General features: G+C 44.3%; 1 protein-coding gene across 3 annotated transcripts; it reads right to left on the reverse strand.

Annotated features, from left to right (window-relative positions):
* Positions 1 to 856: 856 nt before the first annotated feature.
* LOC121270503 (zinc finger protein 239-like) lies at positions 857 to 25,646 on the reverse strand. 3 transcript variants are annotated; one of them, XM_041175838.1, is made up of 3 exons: positions 5,354 to 5,367; positions 3,828 to 4,429; positions 857 to 2,196 (listed from the first exon to the last, which is right to left on the reverse strand). In XM_041175838.1, the coding sequence occupies exon 3, from the start codon at positions 2,077 to 2,079 to the stop codon at positions 958 to 960; it is 1,122 nt and encodes a 373-aa protein (XP_041031772.1). In that variant the 5' UTR covers positions 2,080 to 2,196; positions 3,828 to 4,429; positions 5,354 to 5,367; the 3' UTR covers positions 857 to 957. The 3 variants fall into 3 exon arrangements, with proteins under 3 accessions (XP_041031772.1, XP_041031774.1, XP_041031773.1); XM_041175840.1 differs by lacking the exons at positions 3,828 to 4,429; positions 5,354 to 5,367 and adding an exon at positions 24,838 to 25,646 and having other exon boundaries at positions 857 to 2,053; XM_041175839.1 differs by lacking the exon at positions 3,828 to 4,429 and having other exon boundaries at positions 5,354 to 5,406.
* Positions 25,647 to 27,035: the final 1,389 nt, after the last annotated feature.

Raw genomic sequence — 27,035 nt, forward strand, 5'->3', positions numbered from 1 at the left:
CACTTACCGCATGACTGATTCTATGAAAATCACCCTGCGGGTGATTCTTTGGCTACAATGAGATCGATAAGAAAGGAATCAGGAGCGTGCAGTCCCACCCAGCTGGATACCAGCAGAGAGGCATTGGGGGAGGATGGTTCGGTCAATGGTGTCAGAGACTGCGGACAGGCCGAGAAGGACAATGAAGGAGTGTTTACCTTTGTCACATTCACAGAGTATGTAATCTGTGGCTTTTAGAAGAGCTGTTTCAATACTGTGGCAGGGGCAATTTTCTTACTGTAGGGATTCAAAAATGGAATTCCAGGAATGATGGGCATGGATTTGGGAGGTGACAAGGAATTTGGAGAGGGCATTGGAGTCATGGATCGGTTTTATCGAAGAGGGAGTGATGATGGCAGATTTTAAGGAGAGAGGGACAATGCCTGAAAAGAGAGAACTGTTAACAATGTCAGTGAACAGGGGAAGTTGGGCGGCCAGCAGTTCAGTGGGAATAAGGTCGATGGAGCAGGAGATGAGTGTCATGGACAACATGATCTCTGAGAGGGCATGAGGGGAGAAAATAAAGAAAGATTTGAGTTCAGGGCTGTGGTATGAAGGAACTTCAGGGACATTTTGTCCTGGTGGGCTAACGGAAGGGAGGGAAGCAGCAGAGGCACCTGATCGGATTGTCTCAATCTTCGTGACAAAGAAGCTCCATGAGCTCCTCACTTGTTATTGAAGGTGAGGATGGAGGAGAGAGGGTAGAGAGAGAGCCCTTTAAAAGGAGCTAACTCGTGGTCGAGAGATTAAAAAGACTTGACACACGGTGACTTTAACACAAAACTGATTTATTTGACTTTTATCCAGAATATCAGCCCCTAAAACTGACCTGGAGTTTATTAACATCAGCAGAAAGAGACCTCAATGAACATGGTTCAGTCCTGGATGTGATTTCACAACGACATCCAATCACAGTAGTTACTTGTGAACTCGCTGGTGTCTCAGCAGATGGGATAACTGAGTGAATCCCTTCTCACACCTGGAGCAGGTGAATGGCCTCTCTCCAGTGTGAATCCGCTGGTGTGTCAGCAGGTGGGATGACTGAGTGAATCCCTTCCCACACTCGGAGCAGGTGAATGAACTCTCCCCAGTGTGAAGTCGCTGGTGTCTCAGCAGGTAGGATGACTGAGTGAATCCCTTCCCACACCCAGAACAGGTGAACAGCCTCTCGCCACTGTGAAGTCGCTGGTGTGACAGCAGGTGGGATGACTGAGTGAATCCCTTCCCACACTCGGAGCAGGTGAACGGCCTCTCTCCAGTGTGAACCCGCTGGTGTCTCAGCAGGTGGGATGACTGAGTGAATCCCTTCCCACATTCGGAGCAGGTGAACAGCCTCTCCCCAGTATGAAGTCGCTGGTGTGACTGCAGGTGGGATGACTGAGTGAATCCCTTCCCACACTCGGAGCAGGTGAACGGTCTCTCCCCAGTGTGAATTCGCTGGTGTGCAGTGAGTTGAGATGACCACCTGAACCCAGTCCCACAGTGAGAGCACTTGAACGGTCTCTCGTCAGTGTGAACACGTTGATGGGACATCAGTTCCCCAGAACTTTTATAGCATTTCCCGCAGTCTGGGCATTTGAAAGGTCTCTTGTCAGTGTGAACTCGCTGGTGTATCAGCAGGTTGGATGAGGTAGTGAACCCCTTCCCACATTCGGAGCAGGTGAATGGCCTCTCCTCAGTGTGAATTCGCTGGTGTCCAGTGAGATGAGATGATCGCCTAAACCCAGTCCCACAGTGAGAGCACCTGAACGGTCTCTCATCAGTGTGCACACGCTGATGGGTCATCAGTGCACCAGAACTTTTGAAACACTTCCCACAGTCCGGGCATTTAAACGGCCTCTTATCAGTGTGAACTCGCTGGTGTATCTGCAGGTTGGATGACTGAGTGAATCCCTTCCCACACTGGGAGCAGGTGAACGGTCTCTCCCCGGTGTGACAGCGTCGATGAGTTTCCAGATCAGACGGGGATCTGAATCCCTTCCCACAGTCCCCACATTTCCACAGTTTCTCCCCACTGTGAACGGTGCCTTTTCCTTCCATGTTCAAATTCCGATGATATTCAGGTTACGATAAATTGGGCAACTCCGTCAGATCCTGATGTGATGTTTGGTTTCAGTTTCCCCACAGCAAATCCTCCCCTTCCAATCCCCTGTGAGACTGATTTAAAGAAGAGAAAATGGAGTGAGAGAGAACCCACAAAAACACAAAGGCAGGTTGTGAAACTGAGTTGAATGAATCTGCTAATTTTGTGGGGCCAGCACTAGCTAAAAGTGACTATGGAAGCTGCCAGATTGTCAAAATAATTCAGCTGGTTCACTCATGCCCTTCAGAGAAGGGAACCTGCCACCTGGTCTGGGCCTACACAAGACTCTGGCTTACAAGGGTGGAGAGGGAGAGAGAGGTGGGAGGGCCAGAGGGTGAAAGGATATCTGCAATACAAACATGAACTTTGAAAAAATCTCCAGAAACCTCAACCTCCACGACCTAAAGGACCAGGTTAGCAGGTGTACGTGAACACCATCACCTCCAAGATCCCCTCCTAGTCACACACCATCCTGACTTGTCTGGATGAACATAAATTTCCTCCATTTTAATATCGGGAAGACCGAAGCCATTGTCTTCAGTCCCCGCTACAAACTCCACTCCCTGACCACCGGCTCCATCCCTCTCCCTGACAACTATCTATGACTGAACCAGATATTCATAAGAGCAGGAGTAGGCCATTCAGCCCATCGAGCCTGCTCCACCATTCAATTCGATCAAATTCTTTTTCCCCAAACTCCATATATCTCTTTATGTAACTACTCAACCTGTTATCCGTTCTTTGTTCCCTCTAGACTTAACTATCCTAACACCCCCATGATCGGCCTCCTATATTCAGCCTCCCTGTGATCCAAAACTCTGCTTACTCGCCCCAAGTCTTATTCACATCACCCCTGTGCTCACTGACTTACAAAGGCTCTGGGTTAAGGATCACCTCAATTTTAATTTTCTCATTCTCGTTTTCAAATTCCTCCGTGGTCTCTCCCTCCTTGCCTCTGTAATCTCCTCCACAACCGTCTGAGTTCTCTAACTGGAACCTCCTCAGCATTCCTGATTTTAACTGCTCCACCTTTGGTGTCTCCCCCTTCAGCTGCCAAGGCCACAAGCTCTGGAATATCCTCCCTAAACCTCTCCACCTCACTTTCCTCCTTTAAGATACTCCTTAAAACCTTTTAGTAAACCTTTGTTCATCTGCCCTGATATCTCTTCAGGTGGCTCAGTGTCAAATGTTGCTTTCTAACACTCCTGTGAAACACATTGGTACGTTCTATTTCACAACAGAATTAATTAATTACCATTTCAGGGTGGGCAGAATTTGATGGTCAACATCGATGCCAACATGGAAGAGAAATGGACTATAGCGCAGGAAAAGCAATTCTGAAAGATACTGTGGGAAGATAAAACTGATGAGCCAGCAGCACATAGTCAGGGGGTGGGCAGCGAAGGAAACCTCATTTAGACACAGTTGGCAGAAGGAACAATAAAATCCTAAACATAGTTAAAATGCACTCATTATTAGAGACAGAGGAAGTTAGACAATGGCAGAAAGGTGATCAGGGAGGGCAGAGGTGAAACAGAGCAATGGATGGACATGGAATCAGATCCACAGTAAAGGAGCCACAACAGCCCAGAGACATGGAACCTCTCATAGATAACAGAGCACAGCACTAAAAGTTCCAAATTGTAGGTGAATGGTCAAAAATGCTCAATTCTGAAACAATTTCAGTTGTCAATTTTAAACTCACCTGCTGAAGCCTGCAGCTGGAAAGATATCAGAAGCACTGGAGTCAGGGAAAAATCTCCCAGTTGAGGAAATACCCGAGGAGCAGGATGATGTCACCGTGTAATTGCCGATGTGTGATGATGTCACTGACACTGACACAGATCATCTGGGTGTGTGCAAACCAATGATCACCACACAGTAAGAAGGATGTGAGGGTCCTTGAGAGGGTGCAGAGGAGATTTAACAGAATGTATTGATGGATGAGGGATTTTGGTTGTATGGTTAGGCTGGAGAAACTGTGGTTGTTCACCTTGGAGCAAAGGAGATTGAGGGGAGAGTTGATAGAGGTGCACAAGATTATGATAGGTTTGCATAAGGTAGTTAAAAGCAAAGCTGTTCACATTATCTGATTGTAAAAGGATTACAGGACACAGATTTAAGATTTGGGGCAAGATCTACAGGGTGGATGTGAGGGAGAAATTTTACACAGCGAGTGATAATGACCTGGAACTCAACACTGGTGTTCAGAGGCCAATTATATCCTGGCTCCAATGAATTGAGTGACTCTGTCAGATCTTGATGTGATGTTTTATTTGAGTTTTCTCCGTTTGCAAATTTAAGATCCTGTAAAAAGGAGATTATGAAAAGATCCATCACTGTCAGTCCAGGAAAGAATTGAGAAGAGACAAACATTTCTCTTGGTTTGAGTTTGCTGTGTGTAAATCCTCCCCTTCTAAAGGGAGTTTCCAAAATCCATCCGTGTCAGTCCAGGGTAGAAATTCACAACAAAAACAAAAATACCTGGAGAAACTCAGTAGGTCTGACAGCATCGGCGGACAGGGATACAGTTGACGTTTTGAGTCAGTATGACCCTTCATTACAACAAAGACATATAGAAATGAGATGAAATATAAGCTGGTAGAGGGGGGGGTGGGTGGGATAGGTAGAGCTCGATAGGGGGCCAGTGATAATTGGAGGCCAACAAGAGACTGCCAAAGATGTCACAGACAAAAGGACAAAGGAGTGTTGACGGTGGTGATATTATCTAAAGGATGTGCTAATGGGGACATTAAGGGTAGAAAGCAGGACGAGCAAGCAGCAGATAGTGCTAGTGGGGGTGGGGGGAAGGGATCGATATGGGCTAAAATGTGGAGATGAAACAATAGATCGAAATAAATTTAAAAATAGGAGGGAAATGAAAAGTATATTTGTAAAAAAATTATAAATTATTTTTGTTTTTGTTCTAGATTTCCAGCATCCGCAGCATTTCGCTTTTATCCTCGAAAGTCACAATATTCTCTCCTCCTGCTAACTGGACCAGGAAAACTGCGCATGCGCCCTGCTACACAGCCGCTCCCCTAAGGCCGAGAGGAGGGAGAGATCCAGCCATTGCCGGGCTGTTCGCTGCAAACGCGGGCCGCTAGTTTCTCATTAAGAATCTACGGCTTGCACCGAGTGTTTATGAAGCCTCCCTGCCCACTCCGCTGGCCCCATTCCTCCCACCTGCCAACTAACTCTGTTATTCTGCTACAGCCGCCATTTTCTCACCTGCTGTCTGCGGCTCCGGTCACAGGACAGCACTGCGCATGCTCAGGCAGAAGACGACAATGCGCATGCTTAAGGTCTTGATACAATGGATAGGATGCATTCTGTCCCGCTGTGAATGCTGGGTGAGAGGTCCGCCATTGGAAGGCGATATTCTTGCATGTAAAGTTATGTTTTATCATTCGATGATGATTGTTGCCATAGGGTGAAGATATAAAATTAATGCATGAGCCTCCACTATTGTTCTGTGTTGGGTGTAGCTAACAACAGAGCAAACCCCTACAGCTAGATGTAAATTCACTTGAGTCTTAGCAGGCGAGTGAAGTTATTTTTTCCTTCCATGCGCCGAACATTTGAACTCCATCTTGTCAGTAAGAATGTGCCTATTTGTGAATTAAATTGTTTGAACTTCTAAAGCTGGATTGTTAACAGGCGTCCAAACTGAGTTGTGCCTTCGCACAAATTTCCTAAATTTCCTCCATCAGATGTGACTGCTGCTGTGTCAACTAATCAGATGATCGAGTGAATCCATTTCCACATTCAGCTTTCGTTTTCACAATGTGACTTTACCAGGGATGTCCAGCTCGGGCTTGGATGTCTAATCCTTCTGACAATGCATTTTACATTCTCATCCAAAGAAAAGAGAAAAGCAATGCTGTAAATCTGGAATAAAAACAAAACATTTTGGAATTTGAAACAGGCCTGGTAGCGTCTCTGGAGAGAGAAACATAGTTTTAATTTTACGTATGTGACTTTTCAGCAGAACTGTACTGAATCCATGCACAGACCTGAAAACCTAACTCTGTTTCTCAATCCAGAGATTCCTAAATACGCTGAGCATTTCCATCATTTTCTGTTTTTATCACTGGTTAAAGACATTGCTTCTGAATTGAACATTGGATTCATTGGTGACCAATCTATATTGATTCTTGTCTATCCACAAGTGGAAAAATCTACTAAACCCTTTCATAATATTAAGAGCTTTGATCAGGTCATCCTGCATCAAACTTTTCTTAACCTGTTCAATCTTTCTTGGATATTATAACTTTTCAGTTCTGGCATTATTCCAGCAAATATTTCTTGCACCTTCTTCAGGGCTCCTAGATGTATCTTATAATATGAATACAGGCAAATCGGAGTATCAAGCTCATCATCGCCCCCGTAAGCTTGTACATTGGAATGATCAGTACTGCAGTGGAAGAGAGGACCATGGTTCCAAATTGTTATTCACCATACCCTATTTCAGCTATTTTCCCATCAGCAGAACTTAAGATGAACTGAACACATCCAGTGAAAAGATTTAGAAAGTGGGTGTTCCTCTTGCTTGTGATTCACTCTGGTATTGTGTGAATGCTGCTCAGAGGTTTAGTGACCGGGAGATATTCTACCGGCATTTACCCGAATCTGTGTTTGGTGTATCGGGAGGCTTGGCCCGGGTTGGAGTATTTTACATCCCAGAGTTGAGCAGCAACCCGCTGGTTGAAGCTGCAGACAGTGCCTCCTGCTGGCAGGGGAGTGGGCATCCAGAATATTGTTTTTCAGCTTTTCTCTGTCTCACTCACTGTGGAGCTGAGGAAGAAAGAATAATTGATGGGTTTGTTTGAATCCAGTGACTTCATAGACTTCTAATAAGCTCGATATAGATACATGGTAGGTCTAATTATTTTATCCTTATATTTGAAATGAAAATTAATTTAAAAACGGCTACTTTTGTGTGAACTCACTGGTTAACAACAGCATCTTATGCATTTGGGGAATCTGGTTCCCACAGAATTTCTAAAAGCTCAGAAAGCGATAGACTGGTTTTTCTGTTTTGGTTCCTTGTCCATTTTCCAATCTACAAACTGAAAATATTTTCTAAAGCTTCATCTCAGCCCTCAGTTTTGTGGAGAGATGATAGAGACCGGGATTGTTCTCTTTAGAGCAAAGGAGGTTAAACAGAAATTTCATGGAGCTGTTCAAAGGGGTCATTGGGGACGAGCGATCTGATAGAGCAGATAGGGAGAAACTGTTTCCACTGATGAGGGTCAGTAAGCAGAGGACTGGGATTTAAAATAATTAAGGAAAGACGGACTTGCATTTATATAGCGCTTTTCCTGACCAGTGGACGTCTCAAAGCGCTTTCCAGCCGCAAAGTACTTTTTGAAATAAAACAGAAAATGCTGGAAAAACTCAGCAAGTTTCTCTCTCCACAGATGCTGTCAGACCTGCTGAATTTTTCCAGCATTTTGTTTTTATTCCAGATTTCCTGGATCTGCAGTATTTTGCTTTTATTGAAGTACTTTCTGAAGTGGAGTTATTGTTGTAATGCAGGGGACACGGCAGCCAATCACCGCTCAGGAAACACCCAAAACCAGGGATGTCACAATGAGCAGATCATGTGTTTTTGATTAAAGGATAAACAGTGACTGGGCCACATAGCTGCAAAATGATGTCTTCAACATATGTGAATCCACATATTTTGATAATAGTTCTTCCCCGTTTCGAATTTTTCACATGTTAAGCAAATGCGATAACCACTGCACTGCAGAAACAGGAGACGGCAGAAAAGCTCAATGGGCCTCACTAAAATGTTAAGTGGTGGCGTCATGCAGCAGCACTTTGGGTCTTTGTTTTGAAGAAGTGGAATTCGGCTGTTCTCATTAGGAATGCTGGAGACAGACTGATCTAACAATGTCATCATCAAATGGCACAGCACTACAATAGGTCTTTTGGCTCAACATATCCTTGTCAGTTTTGTACAACGAGCTTTCTACTTAATCTCAATTTCTTTGTCTCTTTCCATAATCCTTATTTTATTGTCTCCATTTCAAGTCTTTGTCCAATTCCCTTTTGTAAACTCTGAGTTAAGAAAAACAATATTGAAAGAGGTGCAGGAGTTTCTGCCATGTCCATGCACAGTGTGTGAAAATTGACAAGGTTTCCCTGACTCAATGAAATGAAGAGTTGGATTCCCAATTCTTTTACAGTTATCAAAAAAATTTAAAATAGCTGATTTCAAATCGAATTTTCAAAAAAAAAATGAGAGGATGATCAATCATCCTCTAATTTTTCTCAGTCGATATATACAATCTAATTACCTTTTACCAACATTTCATTGAGCAAACACGTACAGCCACACAGGAAAAAAGAAACAACATTTGAAACATTGAATCAGTGAAGGTAATAGTGGAGATGATTTCTGTTTGTTACAAAGGGTAGGATGATCTGATTAACTAATGGAGCTGGTTCGAGTTTCCTCATGACCTATTCCGACTCCTTTGCTTCTGTTCCATTTTGTTGGCAATACCAGTGAAGGACACGATGAATAGCTGCTGGTAGTGTGGTCAAATGGTCTAAATCATTAAATAAAAGCTCTAGTCTCTCTGGAGGCATGGGTTCCAATCCTACCACTGCCAAACGTGTTCAGGGGATCTGCAGCAGCCACACTTGGGCCAGCTCACGTTAAATTCAGCAGAGTGTGCAGTGTCCAGAGCAAGGAGAGACATTATGAATTGTTGTGGGGAAAAGGTAGGGTGTGGAATTACAGTGGTTGAGTTTCTCCTCCGAGAGTCAACATGTGAATGACTATCTGATGTAGCCATCTATAAACAACATTCATGCAAATATGGGGCTTGGGTTTGTGAAACAAAAGCAAAATACATCAGACACAGAATAACTGAAATAACAACAAAATGCTGGAACTACAGTAAACTTGGTCCCATTTGTTTCTTTTTCTCTTTCTTGATTTTGGATTTGCTCTAATGAGTGGTTAAGGTGACGGGTTTTGAATGCATTCAGATCAGACAGGCTGGAATCCTGACAGCTACGCTTCTTATCATTCCTGAATTTCACAGTGTTTACTGCACAATTAATTGCTGATTGAGTTAAATAAAAAAATCCAAAACACCAATTTCCCACCTGATCCCCACAGCCCTTCATTCCCTTAGAATCCAAAAATCTATCCATCTCAGCCTTCAATATACTCACCGACTGAGGATCCACAGACATCTGGTCTACAGAGTTCCAAAGATTCACAAACCTTTGAGTGAAGAAATGTCTCCTCACCTCAGTCCTAAATGGCTGACACATTATCCAGAGAATGTGAGCCCATTTCTAGATGCCCCAGCCAGGGGGAAAACAGCCTCCCAGCATGTCCTCCATAAACTGAGGTCACCCAAAACTGCCCGTATCCTCGCTGATAGCAAGTCCCATTCCCCGATCAATCTTCTGCTCGCTGTCCTACATTGGCTCTTGGTCAAGTACTGGCTGCAGCTTAATGTTATCCTCCTTTTGTTCAAATCCCTCCTTGCCATCACCTCTCCCAGGTCTGTATCTCCTCCAACCCCACAACCCTCTGAGATACCTCTGCCTCCCCTAATTCACTGCAGTGCCTAATAACCATTCGCACTGAGCTCTGCTCATTATGGGGTGGCATTAGCTCAGTGCTGTTACAGGAAGGGAGACAGGAGGAGGATTCGAGCTGTGTGGAGCTCAGGATTAATGCGAGAGATATAGGATCAATTTCTACCTTACTGAATGAGAAATGTCATTGTCCCGGACACTCCCTGTCCCTCAGTATCTGTATCCGGGGGACAGGCTGATGGGTTTACTCTGTATCTAATCCGTGCTGTATTTGACTGGAGAGTGTTTGATTCTGACAGTAGTTATTCATCTCGATGCTGAGATAAACCAATCAGCTTCTCCCCCAGACACAGATCCTGAGGAACAAGGAGTGTCAGTAATATTCTGGACCTTGTCCTTGATCCAGTTTTGAATCCTTACTCACATCTCCTTTCATCTGGCTTTGTTCTATTTCTCTAGTTTCTCCTCATGGGAAAGAGAAGTTGGAACTAAGTTAGGAAAACAGACAGGAGCTTCACAGCAGTCAGGTCACCATGAGAAAACATTTCATTCATTATCATCCGCAATACACTATCTGAAAGTTTGGTGGCAGCAGATTCAACAGTAACTTTCAACAGGGAATTGGAGAAATGCTTGAAGGAAAACAGTGAAAGGCCATGGAGAAACAGCAGGGGAGAGGACTGTTCAGCTAGCTCTTCCAAAGAGCTGGCAAAGGCAAGATGGGCCGAATGGCCTCCTTTATTCTGCAGCCTCTCATCCATGGTATCCCCTCTGTGAATCTCTTCCACACTCTCTCCATGGCCTTGACTTTATTCCTGTTGTAAGATGCCCAGAATTTGACTCAATATTCTAAATGCAGCCTAACCAATGATTTACAAATTAATTTTATAATGAAAAGTGTGGTAACAAGTTCAAACAGCTTTTTAAACTTGTCCTCACTTCCTGCCAAAGCCCAGCAGAGAAGACAAAGAAGAGTCCGGGGCCAGAGCTGAATCACGACAGGGTACAAAATGAGGGGATACTGATGTAAGGGGGGCAGTCAGGACTGGAGACACCAGAGATCAAGTTCAGGGTGCCCAAGGTTCCATCCAGTGGGCTGACCTCATGTAAGTGATTGTGGACACAGTGGACTTGCATGTTTACTCTGATTGATGGATTAATATAAAATACGGTGGAGGACAGAGAATCTGCTCATCTTGTATTTCTTTAAAAAAATTAAATTATTGACACTGGACTGTCAAGCCTACTGATTTACTAAGACAAATTGTTAGCTGCAATCACCCAACTTTTTATGGTTCTGACCCTCTACTCGCTTTAAACTGTTCCCGTTCACAAATATCAAGGAGCGTTGTTGACTGATTATGGAGTGCCTGTAAATGGGGAAGAAATTGGAACTGGTCAGGGTGAATCTGTAAATTGAGAGGAAATGTGGACTGCTCACTGTAAATGGAGGAGACATTGTGATGGTTCAAGGAGAGTCTGTAAATGAACAGCAATGTGACTTGTCATGGAGAGTCTGTAAATGAACAGCAATGTGACTTGTCAGGGAGAGGCTGTAAATGAACAGCAATGTGACTTGTCAGGGAGGGTCTGTAAATGAACAGAAATGTGACTTGTCAGGGAGGGTCTGTAAATGAACAACAATATGACTTGTCAGGGAGGGTCTGTAGAGGAGCAAGAAATGGTGGCTGGTCAGAGTGTGTCTGTACAGAAGTAGAATTGGTCACAGAGAGCCCTTGGTTAGTTGTGGGAGATATTGTGAATGGACATCATGCAGTGAGGAACAGAGTGAAAGGACAAAGGGAGAGAGAGAGGGATAGAGAGACTGAGCTTACAGAAAGAAAGGAAATGAATGATTTGTAAAGCTGACTGGGAAACAGGAGGTGAGTCAATAAGAAATGTGATAATGACAAAAGAATGGCATTGAGATAAAGTAGAGGAATAAAAAAAGCTACAAATCTCAAATGACGTGTGAATATTATCAAGGGTTAACTAAATTAGGGATGGTGCTGCGAAATATTGTTGAAGTAGAAAATCAGCCATGATCTCATGAAATGGCAGAGTAGGCTCGAAGGGCTGAATGGCCTACTCCTGCTCCTATTTCTTCTGTTCTTGTGTTCGACGATACATTGGTTTGTTGATGATTCGATGGACTCCTCATTCAGAAAGATTCTTGAATTGTTAAGGTCAGGGTTTCACAGATTGATTCTGAATGTATATTATGTAAAACTACATACTGGGTGATGGTGACTGCAGACTCTGTGATATGGTCCCCAGCTCAGTCTTTAGGTCGATCAGATCCTTCACATCCAAATTCTCACTGCAATTCAGATACCTCCCTCCTACCTCGACATGTGATCATCAACTAATGTTGGTCTTCAACATGTTCTCACACAACATTGTGATACCAAAAGTTAACAACTCGTCCAGATAGGCAAAACTACAGAGACTCTCTAACATTAGAATAACTCAATGAATTGAACTGAATTCTTCAACAAATATATTGTTTTATTTTGGTCTAATGGGTTCAGTCTAACTTCCTATTTCATTTTATGACTGTGCGTTCCTCTCTTGTCATTTAATCATTATTATACAAGCAAAACATTTAATTCTGAGTCTTTCGCAGAATCAAACACATTCAGGCCCCACTCTCCTAGACTAGAAAGATAATGTTTCCCACAGTTATCTTCTCATTATAATTATTTCATAATCTCTCCACCTCTGTAAATGGAACGTTTCAATTTCAAATGGTGATGTCCTGTTCGAAGCTGCTGATGCTGTGGGAGTCAATCTGAGTTCAAACCTTCAGATTCACCCTCTCATTATGACTGTGGAGCTCTATAATTAGAATTACTTGAAGATATTACAGTTATAGAGTCCTGCTTCCTCCTTTTATGAAGATTAAAAATTAAACTAATGATGATACAAAGTCAAATCATCAGCGTTATTAGATCAACACCATTAGTTAATTTCAACTGAATTTTAAAACTCTGTTGCTGGTATGATTAATCCTTTCCTTAAAGCTGTAAAACAATCCTCATGCTCCCTCTCCCCATATCCCCGGATCATGACCCCAGTACTGGACATGTCACTAAATACTCAGACCGTCACTGACCTCATTGCTTCTGGAGGAGAATTCTGTCATCATAGATCTGAATTTGGATTTGCCCAGCCTGGGCTTGAAGTTCATTCACATTCTTGCATAATGACTTCAAATCAGAAACACCCCTGGTTCCTGATGGTGCTCTGCTCCTTATTCAGGCGGCTGTCAGATTCTTTCTCTGCTTTGACAAGCTTCTGAGGGCACAGAGTGATGCCCAGACTGACATTTACAGTGGAAATATGGTGAGCAAAAAAACTTCCCCTCTCAACCCATCTCCATTGTCACTATGCAACCTGTCTTCAGAAAGAAATGCAAATTACTTATCTTGAAATTTGACTCGCTCCCTTGATCTGAAAAGTATATTTGAAACTATCTCTTGATAACCAGTGGCCTTCAGCTTTCTCTGATCTGGGGAAAAATATTAATAATATAAACCCTCACAGACAGTCCATCTCCTCAAGAGACAGTTAACAAGACCTCCATTGTTTAACTTTTAACATCTCAGATTATGGCTTCACTAACATAACATGGGATCTCGCTTTGATCTGTAATTACCACAGGCCTGTCTACCTTCCCTTCAGACCAGGCACTCTTTCATTTATCCTACATTTAAAAATTATAGTTTCCAAACCGAAAATAAGCTTATAATTTGTAACATAAGTCAGTAATTTTTAAATCAAAAAAAAAAACCCAGTAGAGATCCTGCTGCTGAACGCTGGGAACTGCACTGTAAACCTCTTTTCATTCCATTGAAAATGCCATTCCCCACAGCTCTCTGTTTGCTATCACTTAGATAACTATGTATCCATGCTACTTCTGCTGTTTTGATCCCTTGGGCTTCAAGTTTGCTGACAAGATTAATAAAAGGCACTTGATCCAATGTCCACATATACAACATATACTGCAATGTCCTCAACCACCCCCTCTGTTAAACTTGTCAAAAAACTCAATCAAGTTATTTAAAAAGTAGTGAGACTTAACTCCCTCAGCATTTTATCAGAAGCATAAATGAGGAACGTATGACCCATCATTGTCCTTTGGGTAGTAGGAATGGCCCATTTCTCATTCCTTCTACTCACACTTTTTCTTTATCCGGGTCACGCTGACAGGTACAAACAGCACTTTGGTCATTCCCATCTCTCTCTTCACTGACAGCAAAGTCCCCATGTGGGTTAATCCTGAGGTGTATATGGAATGTGTCCCAGCTGCCCTCTTCCAAGTTTCAGAGCTCAAAGACACAGAACAGGAGGCTTCTTTACAACTGAGTCTAGGGTCAGGAAGAACAATGGTGAATGCTGGAAACGTGCTGTCAAATCAGAGATTGGTGTAAAACTGTGATCTGCTCCTGACTGAAAGCGAAATGGCAGATTTAAGTTTCCAGTCTGAAAATGACTGTTAAGTATTCTGTGAATGAATATTCATAAATGAAAAAAAGATTTCACGTGTGTGTGTGACAGACCTCTGTCTATCATTTTGAGGCAATTGTTAACCCTGACAAAGGCAAAAGGCCTGAAATGCTACCTTAATCACTCTCCACAGATGCTGCCTGACCAGCTGAGTATTTCCAACATTTTCTGTTATATCTTTGGGAAATTAGTTGGCTAAAGAAACAATCCCTACCTCGATCCAGTAAAAAAATAGTGTTGTTTAAGAAACAAATATTTCTGTACAAGCTTTTAATTCTTGGTACGTGGGTGTTGGTAGCAAGTCTATTATATCAATTGCCCATCCCCAGTTACCCTTTGCGGAGGTAATGGTGGGCCACCTTCTTCTTGAACCACTGCCTAGTGGAGGTGCTCCCATAAGACCATGAGGTAAAGTCTGAGTTCCACAAGAGGAAGGAGCAGTAAAGACATGCCCAAAGCAGGATGGTGTGTGACTGAGATGGAAACTTGGAGATGAGGGTGTTCCTGTGTATCTGCTGCTTTTCTCACTCTATGTGAGAAGTTCTGTCAGAATCCTGGTTGTGTTGCTGATGTATAAAATCCTTTGTCTTCACCCTGTCGCATCTCCCTCTCCCTCTACTCTGGGAAGAATGTCCTCTGCAGTCACCTTGGCGAGGAAGCAGTCTGGAAGAGTATCCTCTGCAGTCACCATCACTAGGAAGCAATCTGGTGGACTGTTTTCCCATTTGTGCTGAGCGAGGCCACAGCTTTCTCCCAGTTACAGACCCGGGTTAATGGATGCCAGCTTTATTGGGAGCAATGTACAGCAGGGAGCATGCGCCAACGCCATCTTTGTAGGTGGCAAAAAAAATCAAAATGTTGGGAAACCTCAGCAGGTCTGATAGCATCTGAGGAGAGAGTCAACGTATCGACTCCATATGACTCTTCTTCAGAGCTAAAGAGAAGTAGAAATATCATGGGCTTCATACTGTTTAAGAAGGGTGGAGTAGGTGGAACAATGATATTCAGGTCCTGATGAATCGAATGACTCTGTCCAGTCTTGATGTGATGTTTGGTTTGAGTTTCCTGTCTGCAAATACTCACCAAGACTCCTTCAATAGCACCTTCACAACCACTACCATCTAGAAGGACAAAGGCAGCAGATAGATGGGAGCACCCTCCCAGTCATTCCATCCTGACTTGGAAATATATCGGCCATTCCTTCACTGTCACTGGGACAAAATCCTGGAACTCCCTTCCTAATGACACTGTGGGTCTACCTATGCTACATGGACTACACCACATGGACTGCAGTGGTTCAAGAACGCAGCTCACCACCACCACCTCAAGGGCAATGAGGCAAAGGCAATAAATACTCACCCAGACAATGGTTCTCACATCCCATGAACAAATAAAAAAAATGCTGTAAAAAAGAGATTATTAAAAAATCCATCGCTATCCAAGAGTTGGTGCAGGATGGAGGGCTTTAGATTCCTGAATCAATGGCCCCTTTCTGGGGAATTTGGAACCGGTACACGTCAGACACGTTGCACCTGAACCGGAACGGGATCAACATCCTTGCAGGAGGTGGGGGTTGCTCATACTGTGGGTGTGGATTTAAACTAATTTTGGTGGGGGATGGGTTACAGACTGGCGGTATAGTGGGGTGATGCACAGGCAAGCATATAAGAAAAACCAAATCAGTATGGAAGGCAGAGCGTATATAGTCAAGTTAAGGCACAAGGGAGCATGACAAAGCCAGATGGCATTTATTTTAATGCAAGCAGTCTGGTGAGGAAGGCAGATGAGTTGAGGGTGTTGATTAACACATGAGGATGTGATATCATTGCTGTAACAGGGACATGGTTGAGGGAGGGGAAGGACTGGCAGCTTAATGTTCTGGGGTATGGAATTTTCAGGTGAGATGGGGGTGGGGGGTGTAAAAGAGGAGGTGGGGTCACAATATTGATCAAGCTGTCAATTACTGTAATAAGGAGGGATGACAGCTTAGAAGGTTCCTCAAATGAGGTCATAAAGGTACAACTTAAAAACAAAAAGGGGGAAATCACAAGTGTACTATAGACCCCCAAACAGTCAGGGAGAGATCGAAGGGCAGATGTGTTGGCAAATCTCAGAGAAGTGTAAAAATGATAGGGTAATAATAGTAGGGGATTTCAACTTCCAATATTAACTGGGATAGACAAAGTGGGAAAGGCTTGGAGGGGCCTGAATTCTTAAAATGTATCCAGGTGAGCTTTTTAAGCCAGCAAGTAGGAAATCCTACAAGCGAGGCAGCGTTACAAAGCTGGGCAAGTGGAAGAAGTGTCTGCGGGGGAGCATTTTGGTGACAGTGACCATAACTCAGTAAGAGTTAAGGTAGATATGGAAAAGGGCAAAGATGGTCTGGAAATAAAGGTTCTGAATTGGTCGAAGGCCGATTTTCAAATGATAAGACAAGACCTGGCCAAAGTGGACTGTGAGCAGCTACTTGTAAGAAAATCTCCATCATTCTAAAAGGAAATAGTGAGAGTGCAGGGCTGAAAATAAACCAAATTTCAAAGTTTATACTGCATGGGAAAAGTGTGCTGATTGGTTGGCCAGTCAGTTCTGATTGGTCATTGCCATAGAATAAGCACCAGGGAGCTATCATCCCCTGTGGTTTTGTTTGATTCATCAGAATGCTGCATGTCTGGACTTGTTCCTTCTGCCTGCAGTAGACAGGTCCCTGTGTATGAATATATGAAGCTCCTAGCAAATGTAAGTGAGACACATTATGAGCCTGACAGATAATCTTTGAAATTTGGTGTTCTTGCATCTGTCCTGATAAATGCAAGATAAAAAGTTTTTACAGAATGTCTTTTTTTTAGTAATACTTAAGTGTCTTAAAGGGGGAAACTGTGGTCGACAGAGGGAGTAGTTCAGGGAGAGAGTTTCAGAGTTTGGGAAAGAGGGAACTTAAGGCATGGTCATGAATGCTGGAGCGATTAAAATGGAGAATGTACAAGATGCCAGAATTCGAGCAGTGTAGATATCTCAGAGGGTTGTGGGGCTGGAGGAGACTACAGAGGTAGGGAGGGGCAGGGCCATGGAGGGATTTGAAAACAAGGATGAGAATTTTAAAATAAAGTTGTTGCTTGACTGGGAGCCAAGGCAAGTCAGGAAGCAGATGGGTGACAGAGGAACAGGACTTGCTCTGAGTGAAGACATGGAAAGCAGACCTTTGGATGGCTTCAGGTTTACAGAGAGTAGAATGTGGGAGAACAGCAAGGAATGTGTTGGAATAGTTGAGTCTGGAGGTACCAATGGCAGCGATGAGGGTTTCAGCAGCAAATGCACTGAGACAGGGGTGAGGTCAGGTGATGTTACGGAGTTGGAAACCAGTAATCTTAGTGATGGCACAGATATGAGGTCAGAAGCTTATGTCGAGATTAAATGTAACACCGAGGTTCTGAACACAGTGGCTTAACCTCAAACTGTTCCCAGCAAGAGGGATGGAGTTGGTATCTAGGGAATGGGGATTGAAGCATGGACTGAAAACAGTGTCTTCTGTCTTCTCACTGTTTAATTGGGGTTAATTAGTCATCAGGAAGAGATGCAGTAACCAGAATGGACCATGAGTGAGCCCAGGTTTAACTTAATTAGAGAGGGAGAGAAGGAAGGAAGGGAAACCCTGGGAGGTTTGGAGAATCCACCTTCATGATCACTCATTAAATCCACGCATAGTATTTTGGACACAAGGTTAATGCCTGCTATTCTGTATGGTCGGTCAGGGGGCTTCAGGTTAATGTTTGGTCATGAGTGAATGATCAAACATATTGTCACCTCCAGTTGTACAAATTTGGTTAAAAAGATACGAGAAGAATTGTGCAAATCTCTGTTTGGATTTCAGCACAGGGAGGAGGGGGAGTGTGTGGGACGGGGATTTGCAGTTTTGGAGAAACAAGACAGGGAATAATGTTGCATGGAAACAAGAATTGTCTGCTCTGAATTTCTATCCTGTACAAACAGTGATAACTTTTGTAAAATCCTTTTACAGGGTATTGAAAGGGGAGGATTTACAGAGGGGGGCAAATCAAAAATCACATCAAGATCTGACAGAGTCACTCGATTCATCAGACCCTGAATATCATCGGCCTTTTAATGTGAAAGGAGAAATGTTTATCTGTTCCGCCTGTGGAAAAAGATTTCAAACATCAGCGACTGGGAAAGCAGCAAGGCACACACACCCGTGTGAGAGTGTTCTAGTGAACTAACTGTGGAAAGAGCTTTAACCAGTTACACAGCCTGAAAAAACATCTCACCATTCACAGTGGAGAGAAACTGTTCATGTGTTGTGTGTGTGAACAAGGACTCAACTGATTATCAAACCTGGAGACACACAGGGACACCCGTACCATGGAGAAACCATGGAAATGTGAGGACTGTGGGAAAGGATTCAATTACCCATCCCAGCTGGAAAAACATCGACGCAGTCACACTAGGGAGAGACCGTTCACCTGCTCCGAGTGTGGGAAGGGATTCACTCATCAGACAACCTGCTGAGACACCAGCGAACTCACACTGGAGAGTGGACATTCACCTGCTCCGAGTATGGGAAGGGATTCCCTCAGTCATCTGACCTGCTGAGACACCAGCAGGTTCGCACTGGAGAGAGGCTGTTCAGCTGCTCCGAGTGTGGGAAAGTATTCACTCGGTCATCCAGCCTGCTGAGACACCAGCGGTTTCACAGTAGAGAAAGTCAGTTCACCTTCTCCGAGTGTGGGAAGTGATTCAATCAGTCATCTGATCAGCTGAGACACCAGCGAATTCACAGTGGGGAGAGACCATTCGCCGGCTCCGAATGTGGGAAAGTATTCAGTCGGTTATCCAGCCTGCTGAGACGCCAGCTATTTCACAGTGGAGAGAGACTGTTCACCTGCTGAGTTTGGGAAAGGATTCACTAACTCAGCCAACCTGCGAATACACCAGCTAATTCACACTGGGGAGAGACCGTTCGTCTGTTCTGAGTGTGGGAAGGGATTCACTCAGTTATCCAGCCTGCTGAGACACCAGCGTATTCACACTGCGGAGAGACCACCATTCACCTCCTCCGAATGTGGGAAAGGATCACTCTGTCATCTGACCTGATGAAGCACCACTGAATTTACACCGAGGAGAGGCCATTTTGCTGTACTTCCTGTGGAAAGAGGTCTTCATCCAACCTCAGTGCACACCAGCGAGTTCACACTGGAGGGAGACCGTTTACTTAGCTATCCCAACTGCTGACACACCAGCGAGTTCACAAATCACTCCAGAGGTTGTATTCACTATTATTGCTGCTGTTAATCTCATTGATGACTAAACCATGTTCATTTTGATAGTTGGAGTTTGGTTCTCCTGATGTTAGTAATCCCTGTAACTGGACTGGAGTTTAATATTCTGCATCGGTAGCTGATTTTGTCCTCGCAGCTGCAGTGGATGATTAGGCTCCAGAAATAATCCCATCCTCAATGATGGGAGAGCCCAGCAGATCAGCATGAAGCATTTCAACAATCTTCATTCCAGTTCCCAAAATACCATCCAAGTGCAAGTTTGACTCTGTCCTCATTCCACTGATTATGGCCAATCATTTAGTTTATGTTATGATCAGCCGGTAATGATAATTAAAACAGAAAGTGCTGGAAGTTCTCAGCAGGTTTGGCAGCATCTGTGGAGGGAACTGCAGAGCTAATGTTTTGAGTCTTTGTTGAATTGGTCATTGGCTGCTCGTTACAACATTTACATGTCATTGACACTGGGAACGGAAAGAAGAAAATGAAAGCACTGAAATCTAACCAGTGGCCCACCAAGCTGCTTTTTGGGCAGACTCATGAGGCGCCTTCAGCTGTCAGCTGAAAGCTTGGTGGTTTGAGATCATCCAGCATCAAGTAGAGTCCTTCCATTCTTGCTCCTAATTATATTACTGACATAGTTCTGCTTTGTGTCCTTTGGCTGCAAGAAAATCTTGTCCAAACTTTGCCAGTCCTGCTGTTATTCAGCAAGTTCCCACACAAATAGATTTATGAATACTCATTTCAAGTAAAACAAGAAAATCAGTTCCAACATGTGTATAACATCCAACCTGTTTGAAATGTCGTGTTCAAAACAGCTCATAGGAATTGATTCTGTGATTGCATATATAGAACTGGAACACACTGTCACACTGAGTGAATCCACTGTCTGTTTAAATGTTGCTCAGTGAAAATTTCAGTCATCCTCCGCTGTGTAATGTACAGGCACTGAGTCAATAAGCAGTCTCCATTCAATAAAAACCTAGAGGGGGTCAATCTCCTCTTGCAACATTTAAACCTGTTGTCATTCTCTGTACCATTTACCATGAAGATACATAATAAAAGTGGATTAAGTTTACAATGGTTAAAAATGTGTTCAACCCTTGGGGACAAGCGCTACACTGACACACAGAGAGACATATACACCAAGATTGACAGAGGCCTAAGGAGAGGCAAACACCCAGAAAGCAAGGGTGGGGGTTATTTGAAAGTTTGGTAGTGGTGGGATTCAAATCCCCACCTCCATAGTGACTGGAACATTAATCCAGCACCTTAGACCTCTCAGCCATGGTACCACAGTGCTGAAGCTTTTTAATCATCTCCTTCACTGGTATTACCACCAAAATAGAACAAAGTCAAAGGAGCAGGAATTGACCTTTGGGAAGCCGGAGCCAGTTCCATCAGTTAATCAGGTCATCCTGCACTTTGTAACAAACAGAAATCATCTCCACTCAAAAACACAATGAGCTGCAGAGAATGGCACCATTTAAACTGTCATTCAACTGGTCTGGTTCCAAATCTCCTGCCGGAAATGACAAGAAAACTTCTCACTGAGTTCACTCCAGGTCTTAATTTCAGGACACAAGGGAACAAAGTACATTTCGATAGAATGGGTTATAAAATGGCAAAATGACTGGGAAAGAGCATCCGTGGTGCTGGGTAACATAAAATTATAGAAATTATATAAGTTCATTCGGCCTGGAGTGCTGCTGCTGTCAAAGGGCAGTTGTGATGAGTTGATCCGGAGTGATATTTGTGCCACTTTAAACAGTCGGCAGTAAAACCGGTTCCATTACCATAAGGATGGGATTGCACTGGAGGGGGTGCAGAGAAGATTCACTAGGATGTTGCCTGGGATGAAACATTTAAGTTATGAAGAGAGGTTGGATAGACTTGGGCTGTTTTCTTTGGAGCAGAGAAGACTGAGGGGTGACCTGATTGAGGTGTACAAGATTATGAGAGGCATGGACATAGTGGATAGGGAGCAGCTGTTCCCCTTAGTTGAAATGTCAGTCATGAGGGGACACAAGTTCAAGGTGAGGGGGCGGGAGGTTTAGGGGGGATGTGAGGCAAAACCTTTTTATGCAGAGGGTGGTGATGGTTTGGAATGCGCTGCCTGGGAGGGTGGTGGAGGCGGGTTGCCTCACATCCTTTAAAAAGTACCTGGATGAGCACTTGGCATGTCATGACAGTCAAGGCTATGGGCCAAGTGCCGGTAAATGGGATTAGGTAGGTAGGCCAGGTGTTTCTCACATGTCGGTGCAGACTCGATGGGCTGAAGGGCCTCTTCTGCACTGTGTGATTCTGTGATACACCCCACATTGAACCTTGCACCAACATCTCTGTTGTCAGTTCATGTCTCAGGCCTTGCAGCCTATCACTGGCCGTCTCTTTTTTTTCCTTTCACTCACTTTGCCTCTGTATTAATTCCAGACCAATTGCTCATCTGACATTTCCAGCTCTGAATTGAAAGGATGAACCCGACTGGACTGATTCTGGCAAAGCTGCAATGCGTTTTTCTGCTGTCAATCAAGAAGGAATGCAGATTCATGTTGACAAATTGCACCAGAGCAATATTTTAGTTTTAATTCCCTGACCTATTTCACCCCACTGTTCGCTTCATGTTCATGTCTGACACACTCGGTGCTGTTATTGGCTGAACATGTCTTCTGTGTTTGAACTAAACATGCTGTTATTCAGCGCTCCCACAACTGCCGCCTGGGTTTGGTCTTCATCAGGGAACGTTGTTTTCTTGTTGCTGTGTGAAATGTCACAATGAACTGATCCTGGAGTCAGAGGCAGAAAGAGAAGGGCAGTGATAGGCTGCAAAGTGCTGATGATAGAGATGGTGTTGCGAGGCAAAATATGGGTGGTAATAGGGGCTATTTTACCATTTACACTTACACAATATCTCCCAGACCTGATTCCAATTCCCATGCTAAATGACGGGAAAACTTCTCGCTGAATTTACTCAGTCCCATGACGTCAAAGGAGCTGAACACAAAGGAATAAGGTGGATTTTTCTATAATGGGTTGTGATAATGGCTGTTATTATTTGTAATATTTTGGGGTATATTGTGCTATTCTGTGAAGAAGTCTGGATGTCTGTGTGTGTGTGTGATTTAATTAAGCTGGACAGGAGTTTGATAGGAGTCAGGTTGTCTGACTCCTATCAGATGATAGGTGTTAAGTTTGATGTACAACTAAATACAACTAAATAACATGTGCCTTCTTAGATAGGTTGGGAGATTGTTTGAATATCAAAGGGGAGTCAGAGGTGACAAAAAAATGTTTGCATCTTGCAGGAGTTCATAGGCAAACGAATAGTGGGGATATGACATTTTATTGACCCAAAAGACAAGATGGAAAAATGAGAGATCTTATATTTGGAAAGGTTTGATTTTCAAAGTGGTGTGAGAACAGTAGAAAGGAGATGAAAGGGAAAAAAAGGTACGTTAGAGTTACAGTGGATAGATGGATTTAGCTGTTGAGCTGGAGAGGGGTTGAATGTCCTACTCCTGCTCATTGTTCATTTGATTCCTCGGATGGAGCTGTTCTCTTTTGAGGAAGGTTTGAGGGAGTTTAGAAGAATGAAAGGTGAGCGTATTGAAACCTGCAAAAGTTTGAAAGGGATGTGGCAGGGTAGATGCTGAGAGCATGTTATTCTCTTGAGGGAACCCAGAATGAAAGAGCATGGTTTAAGGGGCCATGCATTTCACATGGAGATGATGAGGAATTTGTTTTCTCAGAAGGTTGTCAGTCTTTGGAATTTTCTTTCCAGGGCACAGTGGAGGCTCTGTCATTAAATATATTCAGGACTGGATTACATAGATTTTTGATCGACAAGGGAGTTATGGATTATGGGGACATGCATGAAAGTGGTGTTAAGGTCATGATAAGATCAGCCATGTCCTTACAGAATGGTGAAGCAGGTTCACTGGGCCGACTGGCCTACTCCTGTTCCAGTCTCTCATGATCTAATGATTGATGGTCAATCTTTATTCATAAGTCTGTAGCAGAATGACACTTCTGTTGTTCTATACTTTGAATTTTAATTGGAATGATCAGATATTTTACCACTATGAGCTTTGGTTGTGGACAATAACATCTTCACTCTTTTTCTTTATCGTTCATTCCCGGGATATGGGCTTCGCTGACCGGGCCAGCATTTATTGCCCATTCCTTGTTGCCCTTGAGAAGGAGGTGGTGAGCTGCCTTCTTGAATCGCTGCAGTCCATGTGGTGTAGGTACACCCACAGTGCTGTCAGGAAGGGGATTCCAGGATTTTGACCCAGCAAAAGCAAAGGAATAGCGATATATTTCCAAGTCAGGATGGTGAGTGACCTGGAGGGGAACTTATATGGTGTTCCCATATATCTGCTTCCCTTGTCCTCCTAGATGGGAGTGGTCTTGGATTTAGAAGGTGCTGTCTAAGGAGCCTTGGTGAATTCCTGCAATGTATCTTGTAGATGGTACACACTGCTGCTACTGTGCATTGGTGGTGGAGGGCAGTGAATCAAGCAGCCCGCTTTGTCCTGGATGGTGTCAAGCTTCTTGAGTATCATGGGAGCTGCATTCGTCCAGACAATTGGGGAGTATTCCATCACACTCCTGACTTTTGCCTTGTGGACAGGATTTAGGGAATCAGGAGGTAAATTACTCACCACAGAATTCCTAGCCTCTGACCTGCACTTATAGTCACAGTATTTATATGGCTAGATCAGTTTGGTTTCTGGTAAATGGTAACCCCCAGGATGTTGTTGGTGGGGGATTCAGTGATGGTAATGCTACTGAACGTCAAGGGGCAATGGTTGGATTCTCTCTTGTTGGAAATGGTCATTGCCTGGCACTTGTGTGGTGTGAATGTTACTTGCCACTTGTCAGTCCAAGCTTGGTTATTGTACAGGTCTTGCTGCATTTGGACATGGACTATTTCAGTATCTGAGGAGTCACAAATGGTACTGAACATTGTGCAATCATCACTTTAGGGACAGGTTGTCTTGGTGGGCTAGCAGAAGGGAGGGAAGCAGCAGAAGCAGCTGATCGCATTGTCTCAATCTTAGTGACAAAGAAGCTCCATGAGCTCCTCACACTTGTTATTGGAGGTGAGGATGGAGGAGAGAGGGTAGAGAGAGATCCCTTTAAAAGGGACTAACTCATGTTCGAGCGATTAAAAAGAATTGACCCACGGTGACTTTAACACAAAGCTGATTTATTTGACTTTTATCCAGAATATCAGCCCCTAAAACTGACCTGGAGTTTAACAACATCAGCAGAAAGAGACCTCAATGAACATGGTTCAGTCCTGGATGTGATTTCATAACAACATCCAATCAGTGTAGTTACTTGTGAACTCGCTGGTGTCTCAGCAGATGGGGTAACTGAGTGAATCCCTTCTCACACCTGGAGCAGGTGAATGGCCTCTCCCCAGTGTGAACCCGCTGGTGTCTCAGCAGGTGGGATGACTGAGTGAATCCCTTCCCACACTCGGAGCAGGTGAACAAACTCTCCCCAGTGTGAAGTCGCTGGTGTGTCAGCAGGTGGGATGACTGAGTGAATCCCTTCCCACACACAGAACAGGTGAATGGCCTCTCCCCAGTGTGAAGTCGCTGGTGTGACAGCAGGTGGGATGACTGAGTGAATCCCTTCCCACAGTCGGAGCAGGTGAACGGTCTCTCCCCAGTGTGAATTCGCAGGTGTTCAGTGAGGTGAGATGACCACCTGAACCCAGTCCCACAGTGAGAGCACTTGAATGGTCTCTCGTCAGTGTGAACTCGTTGATGTGACATCAGTTCCCCAGAACTTTTATAGCACTTCACGCAGTCTGGGCATTTGAAAGGTCTCTTGTCAGTGTGAACTCGCTGGTGTATCAGCAGGTTGGATGAGGTAGTGAAGCCCTTCCCACATTCAGAGCAGGTAAATGGCCTCTCCTCAGTGTGAATTCGCTGGTGTCCAGTGAGATGAGATGATCGCCTAAACCCAGTCCCACAGTGAGAGCACCTGAACGGTCTCTCATCAGTGTGAAGACGCTGATGGGTCATCAGTGCACCAGAACTTTTAAAACACTTCCCACAGTCCGGGCATTTAAACGGCCTCTTATCAGTGTGAACTCGCTGGTGTATCTGCAGGTTGGATGACTGAGTGAATCCCTTCCCACACTGGGAGCAGGTGAACGGTCTCTCCCCAGTGTGAGTGCGCCGATGAGTTTCCAGCTCAGACGGGGATCTGAATCCCTTCCCACAGTCCCCACATTTCCACAGTTTCTCCCCACTGTGAACAGTGCCTTTTCCTTCCATGTTCAAGATCCGATGATATTCAGGTTACAATAAATTGGGCAACTCCGTCAGATCCTGATGTGATGTTTGGTTTCAGTTTCCCCACAGCAAATCCTCCCCTTCCAATCCCCTGTGAAACTGATTTAGAGAAGAGAAAATGGAGTGAGAGAGAACCCACAAAAACACAAAGGCAGGTTGTGAAACTGAGTTGAATGAATCTGCTAATTTTGTGGGGCCGGCACTAGCTAAAAGTGGCTATGGAAGCTGCCAGATTGTCAAAACAATTCAGCTGGTTCACTCATGTCCTTCTCCATCCCCACCCCCTTTCCGATCCTCCTTTTTCCAACAGTGTATAATTTTTTTACAAATATACTTTTCATTTCCCTATTTTTAAATTTATTTCGATCTATTGTTTTATCTCCACCTTTTAGCCCATATCGATCCCTTCCCCCCACCCCCACTAGCGCCATCTGCTGCTTGTTCGTCCTGCTTTCTACCCTTAATGTCCCCATTAGCACATCCTTTAGATAATATCACCACCGTCAACACTCCTTTGTCCTTTTGTCTTTGACGTCTTTGGCAGTCTCTTCTTGGCCTCCAATTATCACTGGCCCCCTATCGAGCTCTACCTATCCCACCAACCCCCCTCTACCAGCTTATATTTCATCTCATTTCTATATGTCTTTGTTCTGATGAAGGCTCATACTGACTCAAAACGTCAACTGTATCCCTGTCCGCCGATGCTGTCAGACCTGCTGAGTTTCTCCAGGTATTTTTGTTTTTGTTCTAGATTTCCAGCATCCGCAGCATTTCGCTTTTATCCTCGAAAGTCAGAATATTCTCTCCTCCTGCTAACCGGACCAGGAAACCGCGCATGCGCCCTGCTACACAGCCGCTCCCCTAAGGCCGAACGGAGGGAGAGATCCAGCCATTGCTGGTCTGTTCGCTGCAAACGCGGGCCGCTAGTTTCTTATAATGGGTCTACGGCTTGCACCGAGTGTTTATGAAGCCTCCCTGCCCACTCCGCTGGCCCTACTCATCCCACCTGCCAACTAACTACATTATTCTGCTCCAGCCGCCATTTTCTCACCTGCAGTCTGCGGCTCCGGTCACAGGACAGCACTGCGCATGCTCAGGCAGGAGACCACAACGCGCATGTGCCAATTAAGTCATGCTTAAGGCTTTGGCACAATGGATAGGATGCATTCTGTCCCCCTGTGAATGCTGGGTGACAGGTCCGCCATTGGAAGGCGATATTCTTGTATGTAA

The sequence above is a fragment of the Carcharodon carcharias genome, chromosome 27 (genome assembly GCF_017639515.1).
Source record: "Carcharodon carcharias isolate sCarCar2 chromosome 27, sCarCar2.pri, whole genome shotgun sequence".
Taxonomy (NCBI): Eukaryota; Metazoa; Chordata; class Chondrichthyes; order Lamniformes; family Lamnidae; genus Carcharodon; species Carcharodon carcharias.

What these genes read in the sequence shown, in the direction of transcription:
- LOC121270503 (XM_041175840.1), bottom strand. Translation starts at nt 25,532, where the DNA reads ATGACCCATCAGCGTCTTCACACTGATGAGAGACCGTTCAGGTGCTCT. An exon ending in AGACACCAGCGAGTTCACAA is followed by an intron (nt 2,054 to 24,837) that starts GTAACTACACTG and finishes CACCGTTCACAG; the next exon opens with TGGGGAGAAACTGTGGAAAT.